Below are 25,363 nucleotides of genomic sequence, written 5' to 3' on the forward strand. Positions count from 1 at the left end.
AGCCATAAATATGATGATGTTAGGGAAAGAGTGGTGGGCTACTTGTTTAGAGAAACTTGGGTTTGAGTCTGGTTTTGCTATGAACTAGCATAGCATCTACAGTTCTGCATTTATTCTTTTTTATGACATTTCTAAAATCTAACTCTGTCCACACTAATCAGAGCTGTCATTGTAAAAAGCCATAGTAAGTGACTAATAACACTATTTTTATCTCTTTATAACACACCTAAGAATAGCAGTTAACAAAATAAGATTGCCAATACTATGCAAACAATACCGCTTTAATCCTTTTCACAGAAAAATGGGAGGAATAATAAAAATTATATCCATTGCTGCTTTCCTTAATGGATGATCTTTAATGAAAACTGTTTAAAGGAAAATATTTCTTATTAGAAAGTTAATTTTTGTTCTAAAAGCATTCTGGTCCAAAGTTATAGTAATAAAAATGAAGAGGGAAAATAGAGATAAACGTTCAAGACCTTGGGTTAGGCAAAAGCCTTTTAGATACAACTCCAAAAGTATAAGCAAAAAAAGAAAAAAATTGATCAATTGAATTTCATTAAAATTTAAAACTTTTGTGGTGCAAATGATACCATCAAGAAAGTGAGCAGACAAGCCACAGAATGGGAGAAAATACTTACAAATCATGTATCTGATAATGTACTTGTATCTCAAGTATCTATTTAAAAAACTCTTATAACCCAATAATAAAAAGATAAATAAATTTAAAAATGGGCAAATGATCTGAATAAGCATTTCTCCAGAAAAGATATACAAGCACATGAAAAGATTCTCAAAGCATTAGCCATCAGGGAAATCAAATCAAAACCACAATGAGATGCCAGTTCACACCCACTAGAATGACTATAATCAAAAACAGAGATATTAACAAGTGTTCATGAGGATGCAGAGAAATTGGAACTCTCATACATTGCTGGTGGGAATATAAAAAGGTTCAAGCACATTGGAAAATAGTTTCACAGCTTCCCAAAAAATGTTAAACAGAGTTACCATATGATCTAGCAATTCCACTCCTAGGTATATACCCAAGAGAGATGAAAACATATATCCACACAAAAACTTGTGCAATAAGATCATAGCAGCATTATTCTCAATAGCCAAAAAGCTGAAACAATCCAAATGCCGATACACTGATGAATGGATAAACAGGATGTGGCATACCACACAATGGAGTATTATTTTGCAATAAAAATGAACAAAGTACTGACAGATGGCACATCACAAATGAACGTTGAAGACTTATGCTAAGTGAAAGAAGCCAGGCATAAAAGGCCACATAAATTGTATGGATATATATATCCAGATAAGCAAATCCATAAAGGCAAAAAGTTGATTAGTGGTTGCCTAGGGCTGGCTGTGGGGAGTGACTGCTAATGGGTACAGAGTTTCCCTTTGCCGGGAAGGAAATGTTTTAAAATTAGATTCTAGTGACAGTTGCACAATTCTGTGAATATGCTAAAATCATTGGATTGTACACTTTAAATGGTTGAATTGTATGGAATGTGAATTATATTTCAATACAGCTAGTGAAAAAAAATGGAGGGACATCCATGACTATAAGAACATAATAATAATTATTACAGAAATAGTTTTATAACTAAGGTAACAAAATGAACTGATTCAAATGCCAAACTAAGGTGGAACAAACACTTTGTTATAACACCCTAAATCAAAATGAGTGAAAATGAAGTTGCCTGAATATTTTCAAAATATATGTAGGTAAGCTTATCAGATAAAATACATAATTTTTTTCAGTTTTTATTAGGGTATTTGGAATAACACAGATGCAGGCATAGTAAGGCTGTGCGAAAACAGGCAAGAAATTCCAAGGGGCTGCTCATTGGCTCTCCTGGATCAGAACCAATTAGAGAATGCTTACAGAAGCTGACATGCCTTTGAAACACAATGAACTTCAACATGGCCTTATAATTTGAAGGCTGTCACAGAGCAACAAATGAGAAATACCATTAGACAGCTTGTGATGCTCTTGGATACAGTTTTCCCTACTGAGATAGTGTCAAACAGACTTGAATGGGACTTTCTTTCTAAAGCCTTTAAAACCACTGATAGAATCCAAGAGACCTTGGGGGAAAGAAAAAAATAATAATGATGATCAAGTCTCTACAGTAAGAAGATATTTATGTGGGTGGCCTGAAAGCCTTGGAAAGATTGCTCACAGGATAATGACTGGTAAAGATCCCACTTTTTAAAATTAAATACCTAGTGTATTTCATGAAAGTAAATGCTGTATCAAATATAGGCAGAAGGAACCTGAATTTCTATTAGTAAACCTAAATGTTTGAATAAAGTGACCTTTGTTAAGCTAAACTACAAAAAAAAAAGTTACTTCACTTTAAAGTGAATTTTTCAAACTTATTGTACCCCCTGATATTAATAACATCATCATAATTCAGGAAAATCCAAGTTATATAAACTTGATAGTATATAAAAGGGTAGTTAGTATATTAAAAGGATTATAGTGCTACCTTGGGAGAGTATTTGCAAGGATTTCTCAAGCTATAATTACTATTAACTTCAGTTATTAATTCCTTTACTTAAAGGAAAATAAAAACTGTTAAGTGCAGGAATCTGATAAATATTATTTTTTAAGTATTAATAATTTTTCTGTGATAATCTAGAAGTTGGACATAACTACTATTATAACCTGGGCATGTTTATGCCTGTAGAGACCCTGCAGTGGAGGCCGACAGTCACTGAATCACTGGAGATAAAAGAAGGGAGGAAGGAAAAAGGAAGAAGTCCAGAAGGAGGGAGAGAGGAGGAGGAAGAGGAGAAGGAGAAGAAAGAACAATAATGATAATGGGTTAAAGAAATATGAAACCAAAAGAGAACTATATATATAGGTTGAAATTACATATATGTAAATCAGCTATACTTGAACAACTCAAAACTGGAAATGGAGTTGTGGTTTCTGACCAGAAAGTCACAGAATCACAGAATTGTTAAACTGGAAAAGACCGTACAGAGCACACTGTCAATCTTATTCAACCAAGTGTTGCCAAGGAATGTACTCAACATTGGAAAAATGTTAGGGAAGCCCTAAATCTATTAAATCGTTGCTTTGATCTAGAAAGTCTTATAAAATTGAAGAAATGTTAATATTATAAATCAATTTCCCTCTCAATGAGTTTGTAGAGGAATAACATGTAAACATAACCAAATAAACAAATTACTTTTATAAAATCTGTAAATCAAATAAATGATTCACTATAAAAAAATTTTTTTTTATATATATAACTTTCAGAACCCCTCAGCTGCACAGCTCAAATGAACTTCCTACCTCATTATACCATTTAAAGTTATATTTTAGCTAATGTGTTTTCGTATTTGTTAACTTACTATTTTAATTAAAATTTATGTGTAATTTAACTCGCTGTTGTTAATTTTATTACAAATTGTTATCTTTGCTGTGTAGCTCCCTCGATCCAAGTCAATTCTGAAAGCTGCTTTTAAAGAATTACATGTTTTCCTAATAGATAATATGCTGGGAAACATTTTTTTTCCTTCTTTGAAATTTTGAAATTATCAAATAACCCACCCTATTTTATATTCAAGTTTTATGAATCATTTTAATAGCTTGTAGTATTTCCAGAAAGCTTGCTTTTAAAAGAAATGCATGACTTAAAAATGTCTATGAATGTTAAGGACACACATTTTTATGAGGAGCAAATAGAGGACATACAATTAAAAAACCAGTGGAGCTGCAGTTAGGGATTATGGCTCCAAGAATTATGGCTGGAGTTAGATTATGGCTCCGAGAATACCCTCCAACTAGTTACGTTATACCTTTGCAAAGCTCTTTAAATTATTTGAAGTCAAATTCTTCTGTGAAATGAACTAACAGTCTCTCCAGTCAATTCCAATTCCAAAATAAAGTCAACAAGAAGCCAGAATGCGATTACATAGACATTCATCTTACAGACAACTTTACTACTGTAAAGGACTTTTTTAAAAAAGATCACTGATACAGAAACACTGATAGAGATAAAAGTCATCTATTTTCACAGATGAATCAATTCTTCTGCAAAATTTGCATCTCTCGACTCATAAAAATAATATTGCCTATGATGAAGATTAAAACATTTTTAATTACATATTTTAAGAATAAATAAAAGCCTAATAAATTTCCATAGAACAGTTAAGAATCAAGCACTTACTTTTACTTGAAGGTCCTCAGAACTTTCTGTTGACATGTACAAAGAAAGCAGAACAGGCAAAGTATTTGTGACTGCAACAGCCCGTGCGTGTTCAGGAGTGTGTCTCCCAATCTGTCCTAAGGCCCAAGCAGCAGCAGCCTTAATATGATCCTCTGGTTCTTCTGACAAGCAGACTGACAACTGGGGTACACCCTGCAGTGTTGATCAAAAGAGCAAGTATTATGAATCTAGAGTAGGATTAAAGAGTCTTTCTATGTCTCTCAAACATCAGAATAAATCATTTTGGTCTTGATCCTTCTTTCCTAAATGGTTCGATAAATGAAGACATCGCAGGGGCTGTCATTTTTCAAGTCAACAAAATGACTAGAACTAATTTACCTTAATTACCTGTAACGATCCAACTAAACGAAGAATATCTCTGCTAGCTTTCACCCCCCAAACAGAGAGGCATTTTAGGAAACAACAGATGCCACAGACTAGGATATATGCAAAAGCAGGTTACATCATGACAAACTAAAAATATCTAAGATTTTAAAACTTTCATTTTCTTTATTAAAAAAGTTAATTTAGAATCCTGAAAGAAATTGTCTTTTTTCACCGAGTATAATAAATCTTTTTTTTTATAATAAATCTGAGATAAATAACTACTATAGATGCGAAATCAAATGAATAATAGGAGCTAGAATACTATTTAGATACCTTTTAGATGAAATATAGCCACTAATACCTTTCCTGACATAGAAAAAAAAATATTTTTTTCATAGTAAATGAAAAATTTCTATTAATTTTGGTCAATTTTTAAATTATAGTTCTGCCCATTTTACCATGTTTGAATGTCAAAGTAGAAATTATTTTTGTTACACAGATATTATGTGCTTACATTTTATACTTCAGTCTTCAATTTTATCTAAAGAATCAAAACTAAAGGGCCTCAGATTAATCAGTTTATATTCCCAAAGAAGAATCAATCAAATCAAATTATAATTCCAATTTCCGTATAGGCACAATTTTCTGACTAATTTGACACTATGGTAATTATCATCTTAAATCCAGTCCCATAAAAACTAGTATCACATGGTCTTGCTACCCCAGCAAAGGCCAAATCATCATATATACTTTTCTTTTTTCCACTTTTTAATTTGGTTATTAAGATCAATTTCCTGAAGAGATCTGCCGTATTTCTTCCTGGATTCTTTCCTACAACTAAAAATGTCTGGCTGCCAATACAAAAGGTCAGACCTGTCTTCAGAATAAAGCAACTTTCCAGAAAGCCCATTCTTTGGGGACGTTGAGATTGAAGAAGCAGGAAGAAAAGGAGACAGTACCCTCCTCTCAAGGCCTGACTTACCAGCCTCAGTTGTCGTGAACAGCAAATGAGACAAGGAGCATAAATATGCTTTGAAAATTATAAACTATTATTTAAATATAAGGTGTTATTATTAGTCCTTATGCTAATATTTAGGAAGAGGAGAGAATGACACCGTACTGTGTGGTTTGCCTCCAACTGCTGCTGCCACCTTGATCTTCAACTAACTGAAAAACAAACTAGGTGGGAGAGGCCAGCAGCGACCCTAGACCAAAGAAGGAGAGAGTCTCCTGGTTAGTTTGAAGATGGGATGTAGGAGGCAAAACCAGTTTCTCCTTTTTTCATCACTTTTCCTATGTGTGAGCTTTCTGACAAAAGAACCAAGAATCAAAATCCCTGTAATGCCACTACAGTGACAGTGACCCTTCAGGAAGCACTGCTACTGCTCTAGTCACCATGATAGTTTCTGGTAATAGGAGAACAAAAGGAAACAGCAGAATTAAAGGGAAGGGAAGCAAAGAATTGCCATGGAATAAGTAGAAAATAAGGATCTGAGGCTCCTTTATTCTGAGGATTAGCAAGGGATCAAAAAATCCACGTTTCTGTTTAGCATACAGCAGCAGGTTTTCTCTGCTGATAAGAAACCCATACTCTAGGAGGTCACCACAGACATACTTTAAGCAAATCGCCTTTGAAGCATTCTTCTGGAGATCAATATTTATTCATTTAACAACTTTTTCAGCACCTACTATGTGCCAGGGCTACATTCTATGGTAGGTTAATAACAAAGTTGTGAACTAAGACAACAATCCCTAGAGCAAGGCAACAAAAACACTGCTGTCTGACTTCTGCTCTGAATTGTCTGCTTCTAAGAAAAAATATTAGCCTGGGTGGTACAACAGTTAAGAGCTATGGCTGCTAACCAAAAGGTCAGCAGTTCAAATCCACCAGCTGCTCCTTGGAAACCCTACGGGCCAATTCTACTGTGTCCTATAGGGTCACTATGAGTCGGAATTGACTCCACAGGAACAGGTTTTTTTTTTTTTTTTTTTTAGTACGTTAGTTCATGAAAGCAGGAGAGAAAGTAAATGAAAAAGCATGTCCTCGCCACTGTCATCTTCCAACCAAATGAGAGGAAAGGAAGGCATTTCTAGACCTGGGAGAACGGTGAAAGTGACCATCAGGCATGACATTTATAATAGTTGTTTATACCCAAAGTGTGCATTGCATGTTTGTAAATACACATAGTCAAACCTTAAACATACAAATGCACTTAATATTTAAACACAGATAATGATAATGCTCAAAATAGTTGCTATTTTATTGATATTAAACACTGAGTAAAACCGTAAACGTTCTATAAAGTAAACCTTACTTTAGGCATTGCTTTAGGAAACTTACTAATAAGCATTGGAAAAAAGCTGAAAATCTTTTCAGGTAATTCTTTTACTTCTTTCAATTGTATCTTATATTCTGTAGGAGAGTATTAATTAGAATTAATTGGACTATTAATTAGAATATCTCACTGCAATACTAAAAAAGATAAGAAGAAGAAGGAAGAACAAACCTTGGAAATGATCACCGCCATGGCCAGGTTCTCAGAGTGAGCCGCCACATAACCCAGCATCATGATGCCAGGCAGCCTTATATTTCCTCTGCAGGAGCCAATACAGTCAATCACAGCAGCAACTCCTCCTGCATTAACTATCAGCTGTGAAAGCTAGGAGAAAAGGAGAAGAACTAGACAGTCAGGACCAGAAAGCCTACAATGATCTGTATATATCATTTAGTATTCGCCAACTTTTATTTAGAACCTAAAAACACCTGGTAAAATTTGAAAGATCATTTAGTGAAAATTAATATATTCACTAAAGAAATACACAAGTGTAATAATCTCACTATTTCAAATGCACAAATATACTCACTATGAGGTTCTTTACTCTGTGGTTCAATTTTTCATGCAGCAATGGCACAACTTTGATCCCTGTTATAATGGATGTCAAAATTCCTCACCTAGACACTGAGCCTAGGGCTAGTTCATAACTAGCTAACTGCTGAAACCCCCAATCATAATGCGTGTGTATGAAGCGGATTAATCACTGAATGCCGAAAGACAATGGCAGACTTAAAATATTCTCATCTAATTATCCTCCCTTTGCTAGTAATGATTACTAGCTGGTTGCTCTGCAACCCTGAAAAATTTCAACCAAGGAAAGATGTTAGGAGAAACAAAGAATGACGAGTTTAAGGTTTAATGAAATGAAAACTGATTAGTCAAAAAATACACAGAAAAGGATACTACCCCAGAACCAACAGGGGTCTGCTTTGTCCATTTCCTTCACATCTAAGACTTCAGGGCAGGGAATAACCATGTAAGAGCAGCTACCAGGGTGGCTGCCCTAGGCTAGGGGACGTTTGTGGTCTCTCCCAGTCTGGAGGTGTACTATGGTTCTCACTACTCCTGGCTGACATAAAATGATAAGGATGGCAAAGGTCTGCAGCATCCATACTCTGAGGATGGAAAGCTGGAAATGATTAAAAACTGAGATTTCAGACTCAAACTCCATTGATCTAAGCCAGTGGTTCTCAACTGGGAGCAATTTTGCCCCCCTCAGGGAACATTTGGCAATGTATGGAGACATTTTTGATTGTCACGATTGGGGGACGCTACTGGCATCTAGTGATTAGAGGCCAGGGATGCTGCTAAACATCTTATAATGCAACATGACGGTCCCCACAAAAGAACTGTTCAGTCTAAAATGTCAACAGTTCTGAGAATGAGAAACCCTGATCTTACCAGATCATGTGGCACAATCTTTGGGCCCTGTAAACAAATTGATATTTTATTTTAAAACTAAAATTAACTACAAATTATTGTATTTTGAAGCTTTTTTTTTTTTTTTTTTACCTCGGGTGTATGTTTTGCAATCTCTCTAATTAAAGTAGAAGCATTTTTCTTCACATATTCATCTTTGTCCTTCAGACATGTAAGTACAACTGGAAAAATCTCTGCTTCAACCACCATCTCCGCCAGATCCACAGAATGCTTTGCTACCTGGCTGAGAGCTGAAAGGACCTGACGCTGTCAAGCAAAAAGGCAAAACAAAACGTTATGTGGAGTCCATAAAAGAGCTCAGATGTAATTTTAACAGCTTTATATGTGATCAAATTCCTTATAAAAAGCATAAACAGTTACATATCTAATATAACTTACAATTTCTGAATCTTGAGGTATTCACATTCAAGTCTTAAACACTCGTTTTTTCAATTCAATAATTTTAAAAATTAAATTTCTTAGTTCTCAATTGACTATTTAAAATCTATCTATTGCAGATGATCAAAGAATATTACATTTGGATGAATATTTCTTAATTATGCAATACTTGCATTGTTAATTTATGACACATGGTAATTTTGTGCAAAAATTGATCAAGCAGAACTAACTTATTTTTGACATGATGCTGAATCATGTCAAAGAATTTTCCATTGCTTAGGTACGCTAATAATTATAAAGCTACATAGAATATAACTATTAGAAAATAAAAATATACTTGTGACTATTAAATGAAAATCAGATTTCAAAAAGGTATAAAAAAGACTAATACAGCAATTTTCATAAGAAAATTAAATGTTATAGTGGTGGTGGTAGAAAAGCTTTCTGTCCCTTCCAACTCTAAGGTTCTCTGACTATGTGGGTCCTCATTTGAATTATTAACGTTAACACTGGTGTTACTTCTAGTTTTCAACACTGCACGTTTTTCCCAAGTTGCATCTTTATTGTCTAATTCTTACAGCAATTATTTCCACATACTAAAAGACCAAATACATAATCTATTCGTATCTGTGTTCCATGATTATTTATTATTTTAAAATGTATACTAATCTAGACAGTCCATGTAGCCTGGAATGACTGTTTTTTAACCCCTTATTTTTAAATACCTTCAATTTAGCATCAGGATTCAGGATCATCTGGGCTAAGTGGGCAATAGCTCCTGCATCCACTACTGTCTGTGCTAACTCTGGAGAATGCTTCGAAATATCACTGAGGGCCGAAGCAGCAATCCTTTTCAAAGCAATTTCTGGCTCCTGGATACAGAGTACTAAAAGAGGAACCGCTCCCGCATCCACCACAGCTTGTGACAGTTCTGTGGGTCCAAGGAAAGTAATTAAGTGAGTATGGGTGACTGACCCTTGTGCAAGCCATTTTTCACCCTGACAGATACAGCAAAGAAAAAAGGGTAGGGTGTACTTCACTGTCTCGACATCTGCATTTCAAATCAGCCTTCCTGGTTTCATAAACCATGTGGACCAATCCTGAGCTGAAAAGAATACAGGTCAATAGATGGACCTCCATTTACATGAACACATTTGAGGTAGATTAGGCTGAAATGGCTTGTTATTCTTTTTTTTTTTTTTTTAAGAGAGTAAGCAGATGTCAGCTGTTTACGCTCTGACAATTCTGCCCTTCTCAACAGGCGAGCGTTTTATGCATGCTTTATAATAACAGCGAAAATTACAGTACCAAAAATTTACCAAGCACACTAATTAGACAGTATTTTGTTCTGTTTACATGAGTAAACAGTAATACAAATCTTGTGCCAATAATGTCGATTTTTAAATTCCTTTCATATTATCTAAACCTTACATAAAATATAAATGTGCATTTTCTCTGTACATCTAAAAATACTTTCAAAAGCAAGATCTACAACTGAAGAACATACTTTAATATGTATAGATGTTAGTATTTAGATAAAAGAATAAATTTGTCAGAAATACAGTAAATATCTTTTGGCTATACAACATGTTGATTTACTTGTGTGTCCAAGAATAACAGCTATAAAAATAACACATTTTAAATTACAGAGAATGAGAGACAATCAGGCAGACGCATATAATATATATCTTAAAAATGTCTTTTGAGAAGCATAAAGCACCAGAGTTACCTACTCTACTCTAATTGTATTCATGGCTTCTCTTACTGAATTACCTATACTTATTTCTGTAATTTCCTTTTTTCAAATTATGTTCTTATTTTCCCAGATTTGCAGCACCTTACCAATTTCTAAATATGCCTTAATAGCCAAACTAAGATATCTATTCAGCAAATCACTTAAAGTATTTTAAAAAAAAATAAGGTGTTTTATATTTTCAAAAGAGTGGTACTATCACATTTTATAAAAAGAAAATAATGTTAGAAAACACAAGTTGGTATCCAATATGTGTTTTCCTCAAATTATTATAATTATCTTAGAAGTCTTAATATTGTATAAATGATTCATTCATCATTTCATTAAACAAGTATCAATGGAAGATTATGTGCCAGATTGGTTCGACTCCGGTGCAGATGACACACTTCTACAAATGAACATCACACTGATTAGCAAGTAGCCATTTCAGTAAAAGAAAATCTGGTACAATAAATGGTATACAATGAGGAGGTAATATGTAATCACAAGAGCTAGAAGCAGATGAGAGGAAAATGGTTTTAAAAAAAGACAAGATGGTAGCAATAGATTGGACTATCAACCTAACAACACAACAGATTCCTCAGAAGCAGTCTCTGGGATGCTATTACAAAGGCCTGAAGACCAACAAGACAGCAGGTGAAACAGGTGATCACTGTTTCTCCCACCCCCAAGGGAAATAAAAAGAAAATATAAAGTATGATATTGTTTGTTACGTAGTTTCTAGATGTAAGTCTCATTTTCTGTTAATTACTAATAACACATTACTTAAGAATTCAATTCAATCCAAATTATATATGGGCTGCATGGCCCAGCATTTTATCACTGTCCATACCCACCTTATATGTATACACTTACACATGCCTGGAATCTGTATGACTGAACATTTTGTTACAGAGAATGTAAGGATTAGGTCATCTACTCATGTACTCCTACGTTTATACACAGTTTCTAACAGTAGAGAGTATGTAGCAAACTACTACTGCTTAAAAATATTATTAATAAAAAGTTAAGGTTCTTTTGAAGAAACATCTACTATCCAGTTTATAATTCCCGCACATCTTATCTTTCCTTGAACAACTGTTAGAGTGCTGTATCTTCCTCTGTGTAGTAAACTCTGTTGTTCTGACTTGTTACCCAAACCCACCCTCAACTTTTTCTATTCCCTCTAGGTAGTAATGACATCAGATGTGGGGGATGCTACTTTTACTGTGCAGCTAATGAAGAAAGATTTACTGTGAAGGTAATGAAGCTTCTAAGGACCTGGATTGGGCCTAGCAATTTTGTACTTGCAATTTCATGTATGTTTTTTTAAAGGTTATCTTCAAGTTTATATGGTTATAAAACCAGGATTTGTTCTTGGGTGACATACATTGTTATTTAGAAATATTATTGTTCTATAGCCTTCATACGTATAGTAGGTATAAGACTGTGTATACAAGTAAAAATATGATAGGCCTAAATAACACACACCATATTATATTACAGATGTTGTTAGGTAACCTGGCGTTGATTTTGACTCACAGCAATGCCATGTTACAGAGTAGAACTGCCCCATAGAGTTTTCTAGGCTGTAATCTTTATGGCAGGAGCTCTAGTGGTGCCATGGTTAAGCGTTAGGCTGCTAACCGAAAAGTCGGAAGTTTGAACCACCAGCCACTCCTTAGGAGAAAGAGGTGGCAGTCTGCATCTGTAAAGATTACAGCTTTGGAAACTCTATGGGGGTAGTTCTACTTTGTCCACTAGGGTTGCTATGAGTCAGAATTCACTCGAAGGCAATAGGTAATCTTTAGAGGAGCAAATCACCAGTTCTTTCTTCCGCAGAGCCGTTAGGTGGATTCGAACCACCAACCTTTTGGTTAGCAGCCAAGCGATTAACTGTTGTGCTACCTAAAACCCAAAACCAAACCCACTGTTGTCAAGCTGATTCTGACTCATAGTGACCCTGTAGGACAGAGCAGAACCGCCCTGTAGGGTTTTCAAGTCCGTAAATTTTTACAGAAGCAGACTGCCACATCTTTCTCTTTCGGTGTGACTGGTGGGTTAGAACCACTGACCTTTTGGTTAGCAACCAAGCAATTAAGCACTGCGTCACCAGGGCTCCTTATATACAGTTACTGGCTGCTATCGAGTAGATTCGGACTTATATTACTGCTACTACAGACTATTTCATCCTGTATCTATTACTATTCTTCCCCTGCCCCCATGGCATATCTTTCTCCCTTTTCCTACTGTTGCTTCCCCTGGCGTTTCTGTACAAGTCACTGTTAGTGTATATCCAATAGCCTTTGCCTTCCTACCCCCAACCCTCAATTTTTTCTTTGCTGGCAGAGCCTGCCTCCCACCATAGAGGCTGAAGATGCCAGATCCTCACTCTCTTAGCCTGAACCAATCCTCGTCAATAGGACCTGAATGGAAGCATCTATGAAAGGTTTTCCTCTAGAATAAACAGACACACACAGGAGGAAACACCACCTCTACTTTGCTAGACACAGTCATGTCTGCAAATGACATCTGGAACCCCTACATCCATCTTGCAATTATAAGGGCAGAAATCGCCAACATACTGAGAATGGCTGAGTACAAAAATGAAAAACAGCTGGGTCCTCAATGATACTGTTGAGCTGCACAACCAACCTTGGGCCTGCCCTGACTGAACTTTGCGTCATGTAAAATAAAAAGCATCCTCATTGCTGAAGACACCTGTCGATAGTCTGTGACTTACAGCCAAAAACATCCTGGTATAATTCTTTCCTCTCTCAGGTTTGATCTAGGTACATATTTTCCTCTCTTCTTAACTCTGTGAGTGGTGATTAAGTGTGACTATGTCCTAGAAATCTGGCTAGATCTTGGGGAATTAGAATGAAGTAAAATACTGTTCTGTCCTAAAAGACACTACTCAGGGTGAATATAGAACAAATCATTACAAACAGAAAGCAGAGGCAGGAGTAAAGTTTGTGGAGTGTTCAGGAAAAATGTATACCGGGGTGTCGTTTTAGAAAGTGCATTCTGCATTACTTCCTTCCTCCTTTTTTCTTTTTTTCCTGTACTTTTCTACTCTAAAAAAGTGTCCATCAACAGATGAATGAACAAAATGTGGTACCTACTTAAAATGGAATATCGTTCAGCCATAAAGGGAAATGAAGTCCTGATACATGCTATGACAGTATGAAAACATGTTGACTGAAATAAGTCAGACGTGAAAAAGACAAATATCGTATGAACCCACTTACATGAAGTACCTAGAATACGCAAATGCGTAGAGACAAAAGTAGATTAGTGGTTACGAGGGGCTGGAAGGAGGGAGGAATGGGGAGTTACTGTTTAATGGGTACTGAGTTTCTGTTTAGGGTGATGAAAATGTTTTAGAAATATATAATGGTGATGATTGCACAGTATTTTAATTGTAATTAATTTCAGTGAATCCTCAACTTTTTTGAAAATATATCTTCTATTATGCAGTAACATGAGACATAAACATATACTGTTAGATAACAAGCAAGATTAAAAAATAGTTATAACTATGTTTAAAAATGGAAAGAAAAAGGCTATCGATACAACATACTGATGGGGTTAGACTGGGCTGGTGGTACTACTGGTGATATATTTTTCTTTTCTATTTGCCAGATTTTTTTCAATGTGATTATGTATTTTTTGAAAAGAAATATAAACAAGTTTTCTATCCATACATATAGCTACTGCTAGAGCTAACTATACTAACATTATTATCGTACAGAAAAAAAAAATTAAATTTTAACTTATTCCTCAGAATAGCAGCAAGTTTCTTATTAAAAAAAAAAAAGTGGGAATGTCCATCTCCTTTAAACAAAATATTAGGAAAGAGGGTATAATTATTCTTATTAAAAAAGTTACTAATACATACTAGAAACATCTTACTAATATGTATTAGAAACATTATCCATTTACTTCTTTGCATTTTACCTGCTGATTTAACTCATGCTCTTATTATTTTTTTTCTTATTATAGGTAAGTTACAATATTACATTTTTTTTAATGTTAGGAGTTATCATTTTTAATCATGTTTAGACTGCAAATTGTCAGAGGGACTAAAATTAACCAACGGCACTTATTTACAAATAATAATTAAAGCTGTTTATTGCATACAAATTTGATGGTCAGCTGTTTTCAGTAAAGGAATAACTACTTCTATTCTGCCTCATGAACAGCTCACTGATGAGTAAAGGAACTGAGGCAGCCTCCTCTGTGGGACCGTGACAACTGGGGAAAAAACCAACCTCATCACATTTCTCTTCTGCCTCTCTCAGTTTTTCCACGATTCTTTCTGGTAACATTTATGAGCCTTATGTGCATACAATTCTTTGAGTATTAATACCAAAACAAAGAAAGAAATCTTTGCTGTTGAGTCAATTCCAACTCATAGTGACCCTACTGGACAGAGCAGAACTGTCCCACAGGGTTTCCAAGGCTGCAAATCTTTACAGAAGCAGACTGCCGCAGCTTTCTCCTGCTGAGCTGCTGGTTGATTCGAACCACCGACCTTTCAGTTAGCAGCCAAGCACTTTAACCACTGCAACACCAGGGCTCCTTTTTTAATATTAGTAATGTGAAAATTTTTGATAAGTCTTTGCTTTTCACACAGTTGCCTTTTCTTAAGAATTTCATTTTATGCTGTCCTTGGGACCTAGGCTTTTGGGGGTTTTTGCCTAATAAAATAAAGGCTGAACTTGTTTTGATCTCTAACAGATATGAAATGCTAGAATATAAGTGGATCTAAGACCACTAAAATAATAAAAAATGGCCCAGTACAACTTTAATTGTAAAACATAAAGGGAACAGAAGTAAAAGGGAGAAGTTTTACGATCAACATTCATAAAATTCGTACTATCTAAAGTTGGATGAAGGAGCCCTGGCAGTGCAACAGTTAAGCACATGGCTGCTAACAGAAAGGTCAGTGGTTCAAACCCACCAGCTGCTCTATGGGAGAAAAGACCTGGCAGTCTGCTCCTGTAAAGATTTATTTCAGTCCTGGAACCCTGTGGGGCAGTTCTACTCTGTCCTCAGGGTTGTTACAAGTCAGAATCAACTCAACAGCACACAGCAGCAAAGCTGGATAAATGGAACATCAGAAGTGACTTTATGTTGACTAGAAGGGAAGTTTTTTTTTTTTTTAGAAGGGAAGAGGGCAGATAGGAATGCACACTGGTATAGAATGAGCATGGCTGTTACAGGTTGTGTTGTTAGGTGCTGTCGAGTTGGTTCTGACTCATAGCTACCTCATGCACAACAGAACAAAACACTGCCCCGACCTGCACCATCCTCACAATCGTTGTTATGCTTGAGCCCATTATTGCAGCCGCTCTGTCAATCCATCTCATTGAGGGTTCTCCTTTTTTTCGCTGACCCTCTACTTTACCAAGCATGATGTTCTTCTCCAGGGACTGATCCCTCCTGACAACATGTCCAAAGTAAGGGAGACGAAGTCTCACTATCCTTACTCCTAAGGAGCATTCATGTTGTACTTCTTCCAAGACAGATTTGTTCATTCTTCTGGCAGTCCATGGTATATTCAATATTCTTCTCCAAGACCATAAACTAGGCAAATCAGGTAAAAGCAATTATGCTTTAATAGAGCTCACAATGACCTCAACTCCTCTTCTTAGTTATAGTCTGGCTAGTTGTTTGTTGGCACACAACAACAATGGCTATTGTTTACATCAGGGGTGGCAAACTCAAATGCCCACAGGAGGCAGGCGAATAATTGAAATTAGTGAAGCTAGAGGATGTAAGGAAAACAAGGAGTAGGGGAGCAGTTATTTAGCTTCAGCCCAGTGTTGCAATATATAGCCCTACTGTTGTCAGGTCTTTTGATTTTTCAAGAGAAGCTAGAAATCTGATTTTTAATGTGAAATCAGTGAGTTTTTAAACGTTGGTAACACTTTTTTTTTTTTTAAGAACAGGGTGTGAGACAACATAGTGCAGGCCAAATAAAACACATCCATCTGTGGGCCAGGTACAGCTTGCAACCACCATTTTACAACCTCCAGCTTAAACCTTATACCTTCTAAAACAACCTATGGGGGACTTTCTGGATATTGAAAGGTGCTGTTCTACCTTTCCTGCTTGAAGTCATGTTTTGGGGTCATAAAGGAAGAACCACTGTGGACTATATAAGAGAATTCAAAGGAGATTATCAAGAATTTGATGAAAACCTAAAAATTGGCCTGCAGAAAGGGATTAATCTAAACTTGGGACACTCAACTAATCTTTCTGCTCATAATGGAAATGTAAGGAGAGAGGAGTCTTGAGCAAAATTAAAATAAGTGATCCATCGTGAGAAATAACAAAAGGGACTTAAAATGAAGAGGCTCTCCAAAAAGAGAAAAGAGAAAAAAATTTTTAAATGTGTATTTAGCGCACTAATTAAAAAGTAATTAGGCAAATCAAAATCTTCTGAAACTAATTTCTTTTAACATCATTGCTTTTTATTTTTTCAAACACTGCTTTTAACTCACTGTTTCTAGGACCTACAAAAGTTTTGTTTCGTTAAAAAGGAAAAGAAAGTCGTGAATCAATCGTTCTTTGCACTTAGGTCACTTTATTTGTCAGTTTCAAGATGGGCTGGTTTTTGCATCTGGGCTTAGAAATACACAGCTGTATACTTCAAAACTTTTGTGAAATAAAGCAGGCTAAAATATCTATTTAAAATTTGGCTACCACTTGCAATATGGATTTTATGTTAACAATAACCAGTCATCCCATTCTACCAAATTTTTCATGGTGACACAAATGGCTAAGTGCTCGGCTGCTAACCAAAAGGTTGGCAGTGTGAACCTACCCAGTAAGCTCAATGGGAGAAGAGACCTTGCAATCTACTTCTGTAAATATTACAGCCAAGAAACCCCCATCAGGTGGTTCTGCTCTGTCACACGGGGTCGCTATGAGTTGATGGCACCAAACAACAACATGGTGCTGTTTTTGCCAAAGATGGTATTTACTGGCCATACTCCTGTACGACTTCAGTAATGTCACTTCCAAAGTAAGAGAAATTTGTTTCGGTTTTGGTCTAACCCAGCTGTTTACAATTGGTTTAGTTATTTACTGCCTTGTAACAAATCACCCCAAATTTAGCAGCTTAAAACAACAAACATTTATTATCTTATGGTTTCTGTGGTCAGGAGACTGGGAGCAGCTTAACTGGGTGACTCAGGCTCTGAGTCTCTCACAAGGCTGCAATCAAGGTGTCAGTGGGTATGCAGTCATCTGAAGCTTGACTGAGTGCAGAGGAACTGCTTCCAAGGACACTAATGGGTCTGTTGGAAGGAGGCTTCAGTTTCTCACCATGTGGGCCTCTCCACAGGCTGCTCATGACATGGCTTCCCCCAAAGTGAGTGATCCAAAAGACAGAATCCGAGACAACAGCTTTATTCTTCTACGACTTAAGCTCAAAAGTGATATACCATAATTTCTGCTAATTTTTGGTGCAGTGTTGGAGGGGACTACACAAGGAGGTGAATGATAGGTGGCAGACATCATTGGGGAACCTCACAGAGACTAACTACCACAAAAATCTTTGTTCTTCACCAACACATCTGAGAGAGGCAACATCATTCCATAGGTAACAATGACTCAGTTTAGCAATAATTTTGAGAGACTGACGTCTACAATTGCAAGTGGGAGTAAGAAAATTGTGAAGAGGTGGTTTGCATATTATTTTGAGAAAAAAAAAAAAAAAAACTCATAGGTGATCTTTATTTATCCATCCCCAAAATGTCATTTTTCCTGCTCTTATCACTTCCACCATGCTTCTCTCTACCCAATCTTCAGAGCCATTAGTCTAACCTCAAAGCATGGGTTAAATGTTCAAGACTTTAAGAGTTAACATACATAAATACATTTGCTTTGAAGGCTAAATAATTCTGGCTCCTCTAAAAAGTCAAATGAGTCAAATAAATCATTTGTCTTAGGCTAGGTTCTCTAGAGAAACAAAACCAGTGAAACATATATATAAAGAGAGAGAAAGATTTCTCTCAAGGAAATGACTCATGCAGTTGTAGAGGCTGGCAAGTCCACGGGTCAGATGTCAGGCTGGAGGCTTCTCCTGACTCATGTAACTGCAGGAGCTGACGAACCCAAAATTGGCAGGTCAGACAGCAGGCCGCTGGCTCACAGGCTGTGAAGGCTGACAAATCACAGATCGGCAGGTAAGATGGCAGACTGCTGGCTCACAGGCTGTGAAGGCCAATGAATCCCAAGACCAGGAGATAAGAGAGCAGGCTGCTGGCTCACAGGCTGCAGAGGCTGATGAATCCCAAGATCGGCAGTCAATGTGGCAGGCAGCTGGCTCAAGTCCCAAGAACCAGAAGTCAGGTGATGACAATCCAGGTACAGGATCCAGAGCAAGCAAGTGAGCTTTGCCAGAAGATCCACATAGATATTGGATGCAGGCCACACCCTCGAGGAAACTCCCCTTACAACTGATAGTCTGATCACATCAAATCACATCATGGAGGATGACTACAGTATTACATAACTGCCAAATTACATCACTACATAATTGCCAAACCACTGAGAATCATGGCCAGCCAAGCTGACACACAACCTTAACCGTCACACCAATGATGTGGAGTTAATGGACCTTCGTAAGAAATTATAATCAGCTGGGATGGATGTACAGCTCTCACATGGCTAACGTATAAAAAGCAGCTTCAAAACATGATAAGGAAATGCCAAGAAGTGGAGATCACAGAAAAAGAAGATAGAAAAAGATAAAGATAGGTTTAAAAACACACACATAATTTAGCTTTTTACTTAGAAATGTTTAACAGCTGAAAAGATGAATAGCCAATGCTATAGAAAGGGACTGCAGTGCCCTTGTAATAAAAATAAATAAATAAAAATAAAAAATTACTTGGAATCAGATCTTTACAAAATATACTTTTTGTAACTAGACTTTTTTTCATTTTTTTCTACTTACTTCATATGCTATTGCAACCACAGATATGGCTTCAATCTACCTACAATTTTGTACTCTGCTTTTTTAAAAAGCGAGAGAAAATACCTTGAGATTCGCTCCAGTAAAGATTACAGTCCAGGAAACTCTATGGGACAGTTCTACTCTGTCCTTTAGGGTCACTATGAGTTGGAATCAACTCACTGGCAACAGGTTTGGTTTTTGGTTTGGTGACAGAATGATAATTTTTTTTAATTCTTGAGTTTAAGAAATTGTTTTCCTCCTTTTGTCACTTCAAGGCTCTACACAAAACAGAAAAGAATCAGGCTGGCCAGTTTTGCCTTGACTCCTTCCTTACCCTAATCTACTAAATGTTTCTGTAGTATCCAAATCAGCTAATCTCTATTTCTACACAGAGTAAGCACTGCTCATCTCTGCCTGCAAGCAATATCATCTCCTAACCACTATGGAGCTGAAATGGAGATTTCCCGTTTGTTTTAGACCATAAGGACATAAATCAGGTCTATAAAAGAAAGAACATTCACACATGTGGAAATCCACCATCGTGCATTGAAAACAAAGGTATCTGGAAAGATTTCAATACTACCAGCAGCTTAAAAAAAGAATGAAGTCTCATACACTTTTCTGTTCACACATAAAAAGGAACAATCTTGGAAAAGTTTGGAGTAATTTCCAAGCAGTTCTACCATAAATTGCTGTGTGACCCAGAATAAATCTTTTAACCTCTCTACTTCAGTTTCTTCATCCATAATATGATAATCAGTAATTTTAAAATACTTTTAGAATACTTAATCAAAAGTATTCCTCTTTTCCAGGCTTGAGAACAGCCAACGTTTACTACCAAAACAGCATGTTTTTGGCTAAAGCTCCCAAAGGCTTACAATTTGTTTTTGAGCCCAAATGTGGAAGACCATTCACACAAAAAGCTTAATGTGATTCATCTATATCCTTCTTCACATTTTCAGCAGAGCTGTAGCTCTTACTTCAGTCCTGCCTACTCTAACTGCTGCCATACTCTTTAAAGAAGTGTACTGGAAATGCTCCTCTATAAAGCTTCTGTGTCTATAAACAGTAACAAGATATGAGAGAAGCTGCCCAGGTGGGAGCATGGAAAGGGAGGGATGGAATGGTTATCTATGGGTACCTGCCTGAAAGTGTTTCTATACAGTTGTCCCACAATGTTCTCTTACACCACACTTTGAAATTCCTTACAATCTCTGCCATAAAGTCCCCCATCATAGAAAAAACTTACTAAATGTGTTCATGCAGTATCCCCATCATAACCAGCTTCTGATTTAAAACATTGCCTTAGTTTTCTCAATCAACATGCACTTAATAATAGTCTCAAGGTGAACCTAGTTGGAAAACCAAAATCAAAATATTAAGGAAATAATTTTAATATATTAATTCTGAATCATTCTAAGCATGACAAGTTTTCTTTCTCCACTTATATTGTTTTATTTCTTTTTTGTCTCTAATGCTGTCAACATTTTAAGAGCTAAATTAAGATCTGCCCCATAGAGTTTTCAAGGAGTGCCTGGTACACTCAAACTGCCAACCTTTTGGTTAGCAGCCCAATGCTTAACCACTGTACCACCAGGGCTCTACAAATGTAGAAGGTGCACGTTATTTATATAAAAATATGGTAATCTACAATTTTGTCTTTTATAACACTACAATCACTTTTCTATGTTACCATATAGAGTTCATAATTACCTTTTTAATTTGTTAAATGAGGTGCATTAAGTACACTACCACAATTTAACCATGAAATTCCTGTCAAATATTTGAGGTTTTCTTTGCTATGACAAATAATGCTACAATAATATTTTCATGAATATAGCTTCTTCATTCTCTAGCATTCTTTCCTTAGGATGAATTTTCAAAGTAGGCTTTTTAGAGTAAGTATGAATTCTTTCATGACTTAGTTTTACCAACCTGCTTTCCACAAGTTTGCACAATTTGTAGTTCCTCTACTAAGGTGCATAAATGTCATCTCCAACCTCCAGTATTAATACTAGTAAATAAATACTAATACCTTACATTTATTAAGTGTTTACCATGTGTCAAGCACTAGGCTAAGTGCTGTATATACTATCTCATCATCCTCACAACAAATCTCTGAAGCAGCAACTATTAGATACCCTCTTTTGCATAGGAGGAAGGTTGAGAAAGTTTACAAGATATATCCAAGGTCACACAGCAAATAAGTGATAAAACTTGGACTCAAACTCAGATCTTGTCTAATGCAACAGTGCTCTTAACTACTTGGCTGTATTGTTGCTTTACTCTTATTTTTTCCCCAAATAATAATAGTTGGCAAAAGATATCTTTATCAATGCATTAGTATGCAGTTCACTGATTAATAGCAAAGTTGACTGTTTTTATATGTTGGTTAAAAAACCATATTTTCTCTGGAGTGGAAAGGGAAAGGAGAAGACTCCTGACAATGCCGGGATTGCAACCAATGTCACAAAACCTTTTGTGTATAAATTTTTAAATGAGAAACTAATTTGTGCTGTAAAATTTCACCTAAAGGACAATAAAATTTTTTAAAAAAGGAAAATTTTCTTGCGTTATTTGTTCATATTATTAGCATCGTCCATAAAGTGGTAGGAGCAATTTCTTTCTTTTTCTCTCTCTTATTCCCGGCTCCTTTCAAATTTCTCTTTTGCTAAGATAAAGACTGAAATATATAGGGTTTTTTGTGACTATGTGAGCCAAACAAGTTGGCCATCATTCAAAACTTATCTCTCTCATGTACAAAAATATCATTAAAATCCCATCTATGCTTCAACCAGTAAGCGAACCTGAATTTACCTAATAAATCTAAACTTTAATAATTCTATTGAAAAATATGCTGTTACCTGCATTATGTCTTGCAATATATCCAAGAGCCCAGGCTGCAGCCTCCTTGACTCCAGGGTCAAAATCTTCCAAGCATATCACCAGTGTATCCAGTGCTCCACAATCAACAATTGCCTGAGCTAGTTGAGGAGAATGTTTACCAACTGCTCGCAACACAAAAGCAGCTGCTTTCTTGTAAAAGCGCTACAACAGTAAAATAGACAAAATTCAAAGTGAATTGGGCGTTTATATAATCAAAACTTAAAATGGACCAAAAGCAACATAAAAATGATATTAATATGAATTAAATGAAAACTCAACAGCTTTTAAATAAAAAAGATGAAAACACCTTGCAAAATCATTTTGATTATTTGATAGTCCCCTATTACTTTTGTTCAGTAACAGAGAACAATGAAAGTTTTAAATTACCTTTCAAATGTTTTACCCTGAAATATGCATTTGTAAATTGTATACGTAAAATGTAAATATTATACTTTCCACAAATTCATAAAATAATGAGATAATTTTATGTATCTGCATCACCCTGAGAGGTATTTGTTCAGCCCATGGGAGCTCTGAGATGGTTAGCATGTGCAACTAAGCTCCCTGTCAACTGCCGAATCCGTCTCCTTTACTCGCTGTGAGTCTCTAAGCATGGTGGACCTTTCACCTCAATGAATCTTTCTGGTGTCCCAAGTTATCCTGAAGTAACCACCATGTTCCAGAGGCACTTACTAATCATCAAATAAACATCGAGGCAAAACATTCACGATAACGTTTTAAAATTTTTCCTCACAAATACATTAACCAAACAATGGGATATAAATTATAATTTATCCCTTATTAGAAATGCTTTTTTTCTAAAAAAGTAAAGACAAATTCAATGTGAATTTTAAACACTGCTTTATATTTATGTTTTCTTTATAAATTTTTTCTGATTAAGGAATGATAAATTGTAACTGAAACATAAAACTAACATTTCTGTTATCCCCCCCCAAAACACTCACCTGTTGTTTTATGTTAGCATAATGACACCGTAATGGCCTCTTAACTCTTCCTTTTATTAACAGAACCCAATTAATCACCTGTTTTAGACTCTGAGTTTCTGTTTCTTTACAGTGACTACTGAAAAGTGACTATATGACTACAACACCTGTCTTGAAAGCATTCTATTAGGCTAAAATATTAAGACACAATAAAAATTAGAGGAAAGAGGGAAAACACATGAAGTATATTTTTAGCACATAAAATACCTCAAGAAATAGTACATTAATAATTTAAGAAATACATTAGTACTGATTTACTCTATTTTCTATATTTTTTAAACGTTAATACATTAACATATAAAAGGTAAAATATATGTTGATTATAAAAATTTTAAGATATTAAAATGTTTGGTATAAAGTTTAATTTTACATATCAGTAATTTATTGTACTAAATTTATTTACTGTAAAAATTAAGGTAGAGCTTTAAAATAGCTTTCCACTGATTATTTTCTTACAAGTGTGTAAGACAATGGTGATACATTCTTTGTCAGTACATAGCTAATTTGACTTTTCATATTACAGAATGTTCAAATTCACAATATACATGGCATAAGTGGTCACTACTAACTGCAGTGCCTATAATTTGCTTTCTCATTTCATTCCCCCTTTTCCTAATTTCTGCTTCTCCAGATTCCTAACTCTCTTCTCTCCCATTCTTCACCAAAAGAAACGTCTTCAAAAAAAAAGAAGCAAAACCAGAGGACTCTGTACGTCATAAAGAGGTTCACCGCTCCTGTGAAAAATGACTACAGGACTGGTAGGTGGAAGAAGACAGAAGCTTGTGAATAACGTTTCACAGTCTCACTTCCTCCTTACTTTTGTCCCCTAGTACTTTTTTTTTTGGTCTCTTTTCAACTAATGGTCATTCATTCACTCAGAAATCTTTTACTGAGAACCTTCTATATGGGGATACCAAAACACATCTGCCCTCAAAGGAAGGGGCTAAGAGTCCTTGAAAGAAGGAATATCCGTAAGAAAAATAAGCTTTTTCTAAGTCCTTATAGAGCAGAAATGGTCATTAGTAAATGACTCTCCAACTTACAAATTAAGGCAAATCTCTGCACAAACAGGAATTTTTTATTTTTAATTGTGGTAACATGTACATTCACTGTTATACAAAATACCACCCTATCTAGGTCCCAGAAGGAAACTCCATGCCTGTTAAGCGGTCGCTCCCCATCTTCCTCTTGCCCCAGCACCTGAAAACCACTTATCTGCTCTCTGTCACTGTAGATTTGCATATCCTGTATATTTCATATAAATGGAATCATTCGATATGTAACCTTTTGTGTCTGGCATCTCTCACTTAGCATACTGTTTTCAAGGTTCATCCATGCTGTAACATCTATCAGTACCTCATTCCTAACTGTTGTTGTTGTTAGTCACCATCGAATCAATTCCGACTCATGGTGGCCCCACAGGCGCAAGGTAGAACTATTACACACGGTTTTCAAGTCTGTAACTTTTGGAAGCAGTTTGCCAGGCCTGTCTTCCTGGGCACTACTGGGTGGGTTCAAACTGCCAGCCTCTTAGCAAGTAGTCAAGTGCTTAACCATCTGCACCACCCAGGGGCTCCCATTTTGACTGAGTAACATTCCATTGTGTATATACATCATATTTTATTTCTCCATTCATCAGTGGATGGACATCTGGCTTGTTTCCACCTTTTGGCTATTGTGAATAGTGCTGCTACGAACATCTGTATACAAACTGTGGCCATCTGTATACAAACACTTGTGTTCATGTTTTTGTTTAAACTCCTGTTTTCAGGGGTTCATACCTAGGGTATCTACCTAAGGTATATGGGTATATACCTAGGAGTGGAACTGCTGTGGCAAATGGTAATTGTATGTTCAACTTAATGAGGGATTGCAAAACTATTTTCCACAGTGGAGGCACCATTTTAAATTCCCACCAGCATGTGTAAGCATTCCAATTTCTCCACATCTTCACCAACACTTGTTATTTACCACTTTTATTATGGCCATCCTAGCAGGTGTGGTTTTCATTTGCATTTCCCTGATGAGTAATGACATTGAACATCTTT

General features: G+C 35.9%; 1 protein-coding gene and 1 long non-coding RNA gene across 3 annotated transcripts in view; one reads left to right on the forward strand and one right to left on the reverse strand.

Annotated features, from left to right (window-relative positions):
- Positions 1-25,363, reverse strand: part of SPAG6 (sperm associated antigen 6) — a 67,819-nt gene that overhangs the window by 19,179 nt on the left and 23,277 nt on the right. For both annotated transcript variants that reach the window (XM_049881852.1, XM_049881851.1), the window contains 5 exons: positions 22,290-22,473; positions 9,445-9,650; positions 8,414-8,587; positions 7,073-7,225; positions 4,200-4,391 (listed from right to left, as the gene is read on the reverse strand). In XM_049881852.1, coding sequence (XP_049737809.1) covers positions 4,200-4,391; positions 7,073-7,225; positions 8,414-8,587; positions 9,445-9,650; positions 22,290-22,473 — 909 coding nt within the window. The remainder of the gene's footprint in view (positions 1-4,199; positions 4,392-7,072; positions 7,226-8,413; positions 8,588-9,444; positions 9,651-22,289; positions 22,474-25,363) is intronic.
- On the forward strand, positions 7,209-22,296 carry LOC126074926 (uncharacterized). Its single transcript, XR_007517067.1, has 4 exons — positions 7,209-8,644; positions 9,456-9,675; positions 11,642-11,712; positions 12,801-22,296. It is a non-coding gene; the product is annotated as an uncharacterized LOC126074926 (long non-coding RNA).

This window comes from Elephas maximus, chromosome 4 (assembly GCF_024166365.1).
Source record: "Elephas maximus indicus isolate mEleMax1 chromosome 4, mEleMax1 primary haplotype, whole genome shotgun sequence".
NCBI lineage: Eukaryota > Metazoa > Chordata > Mammalia > Proboscidea > Elephantidae > Elephas > Elephas maximus.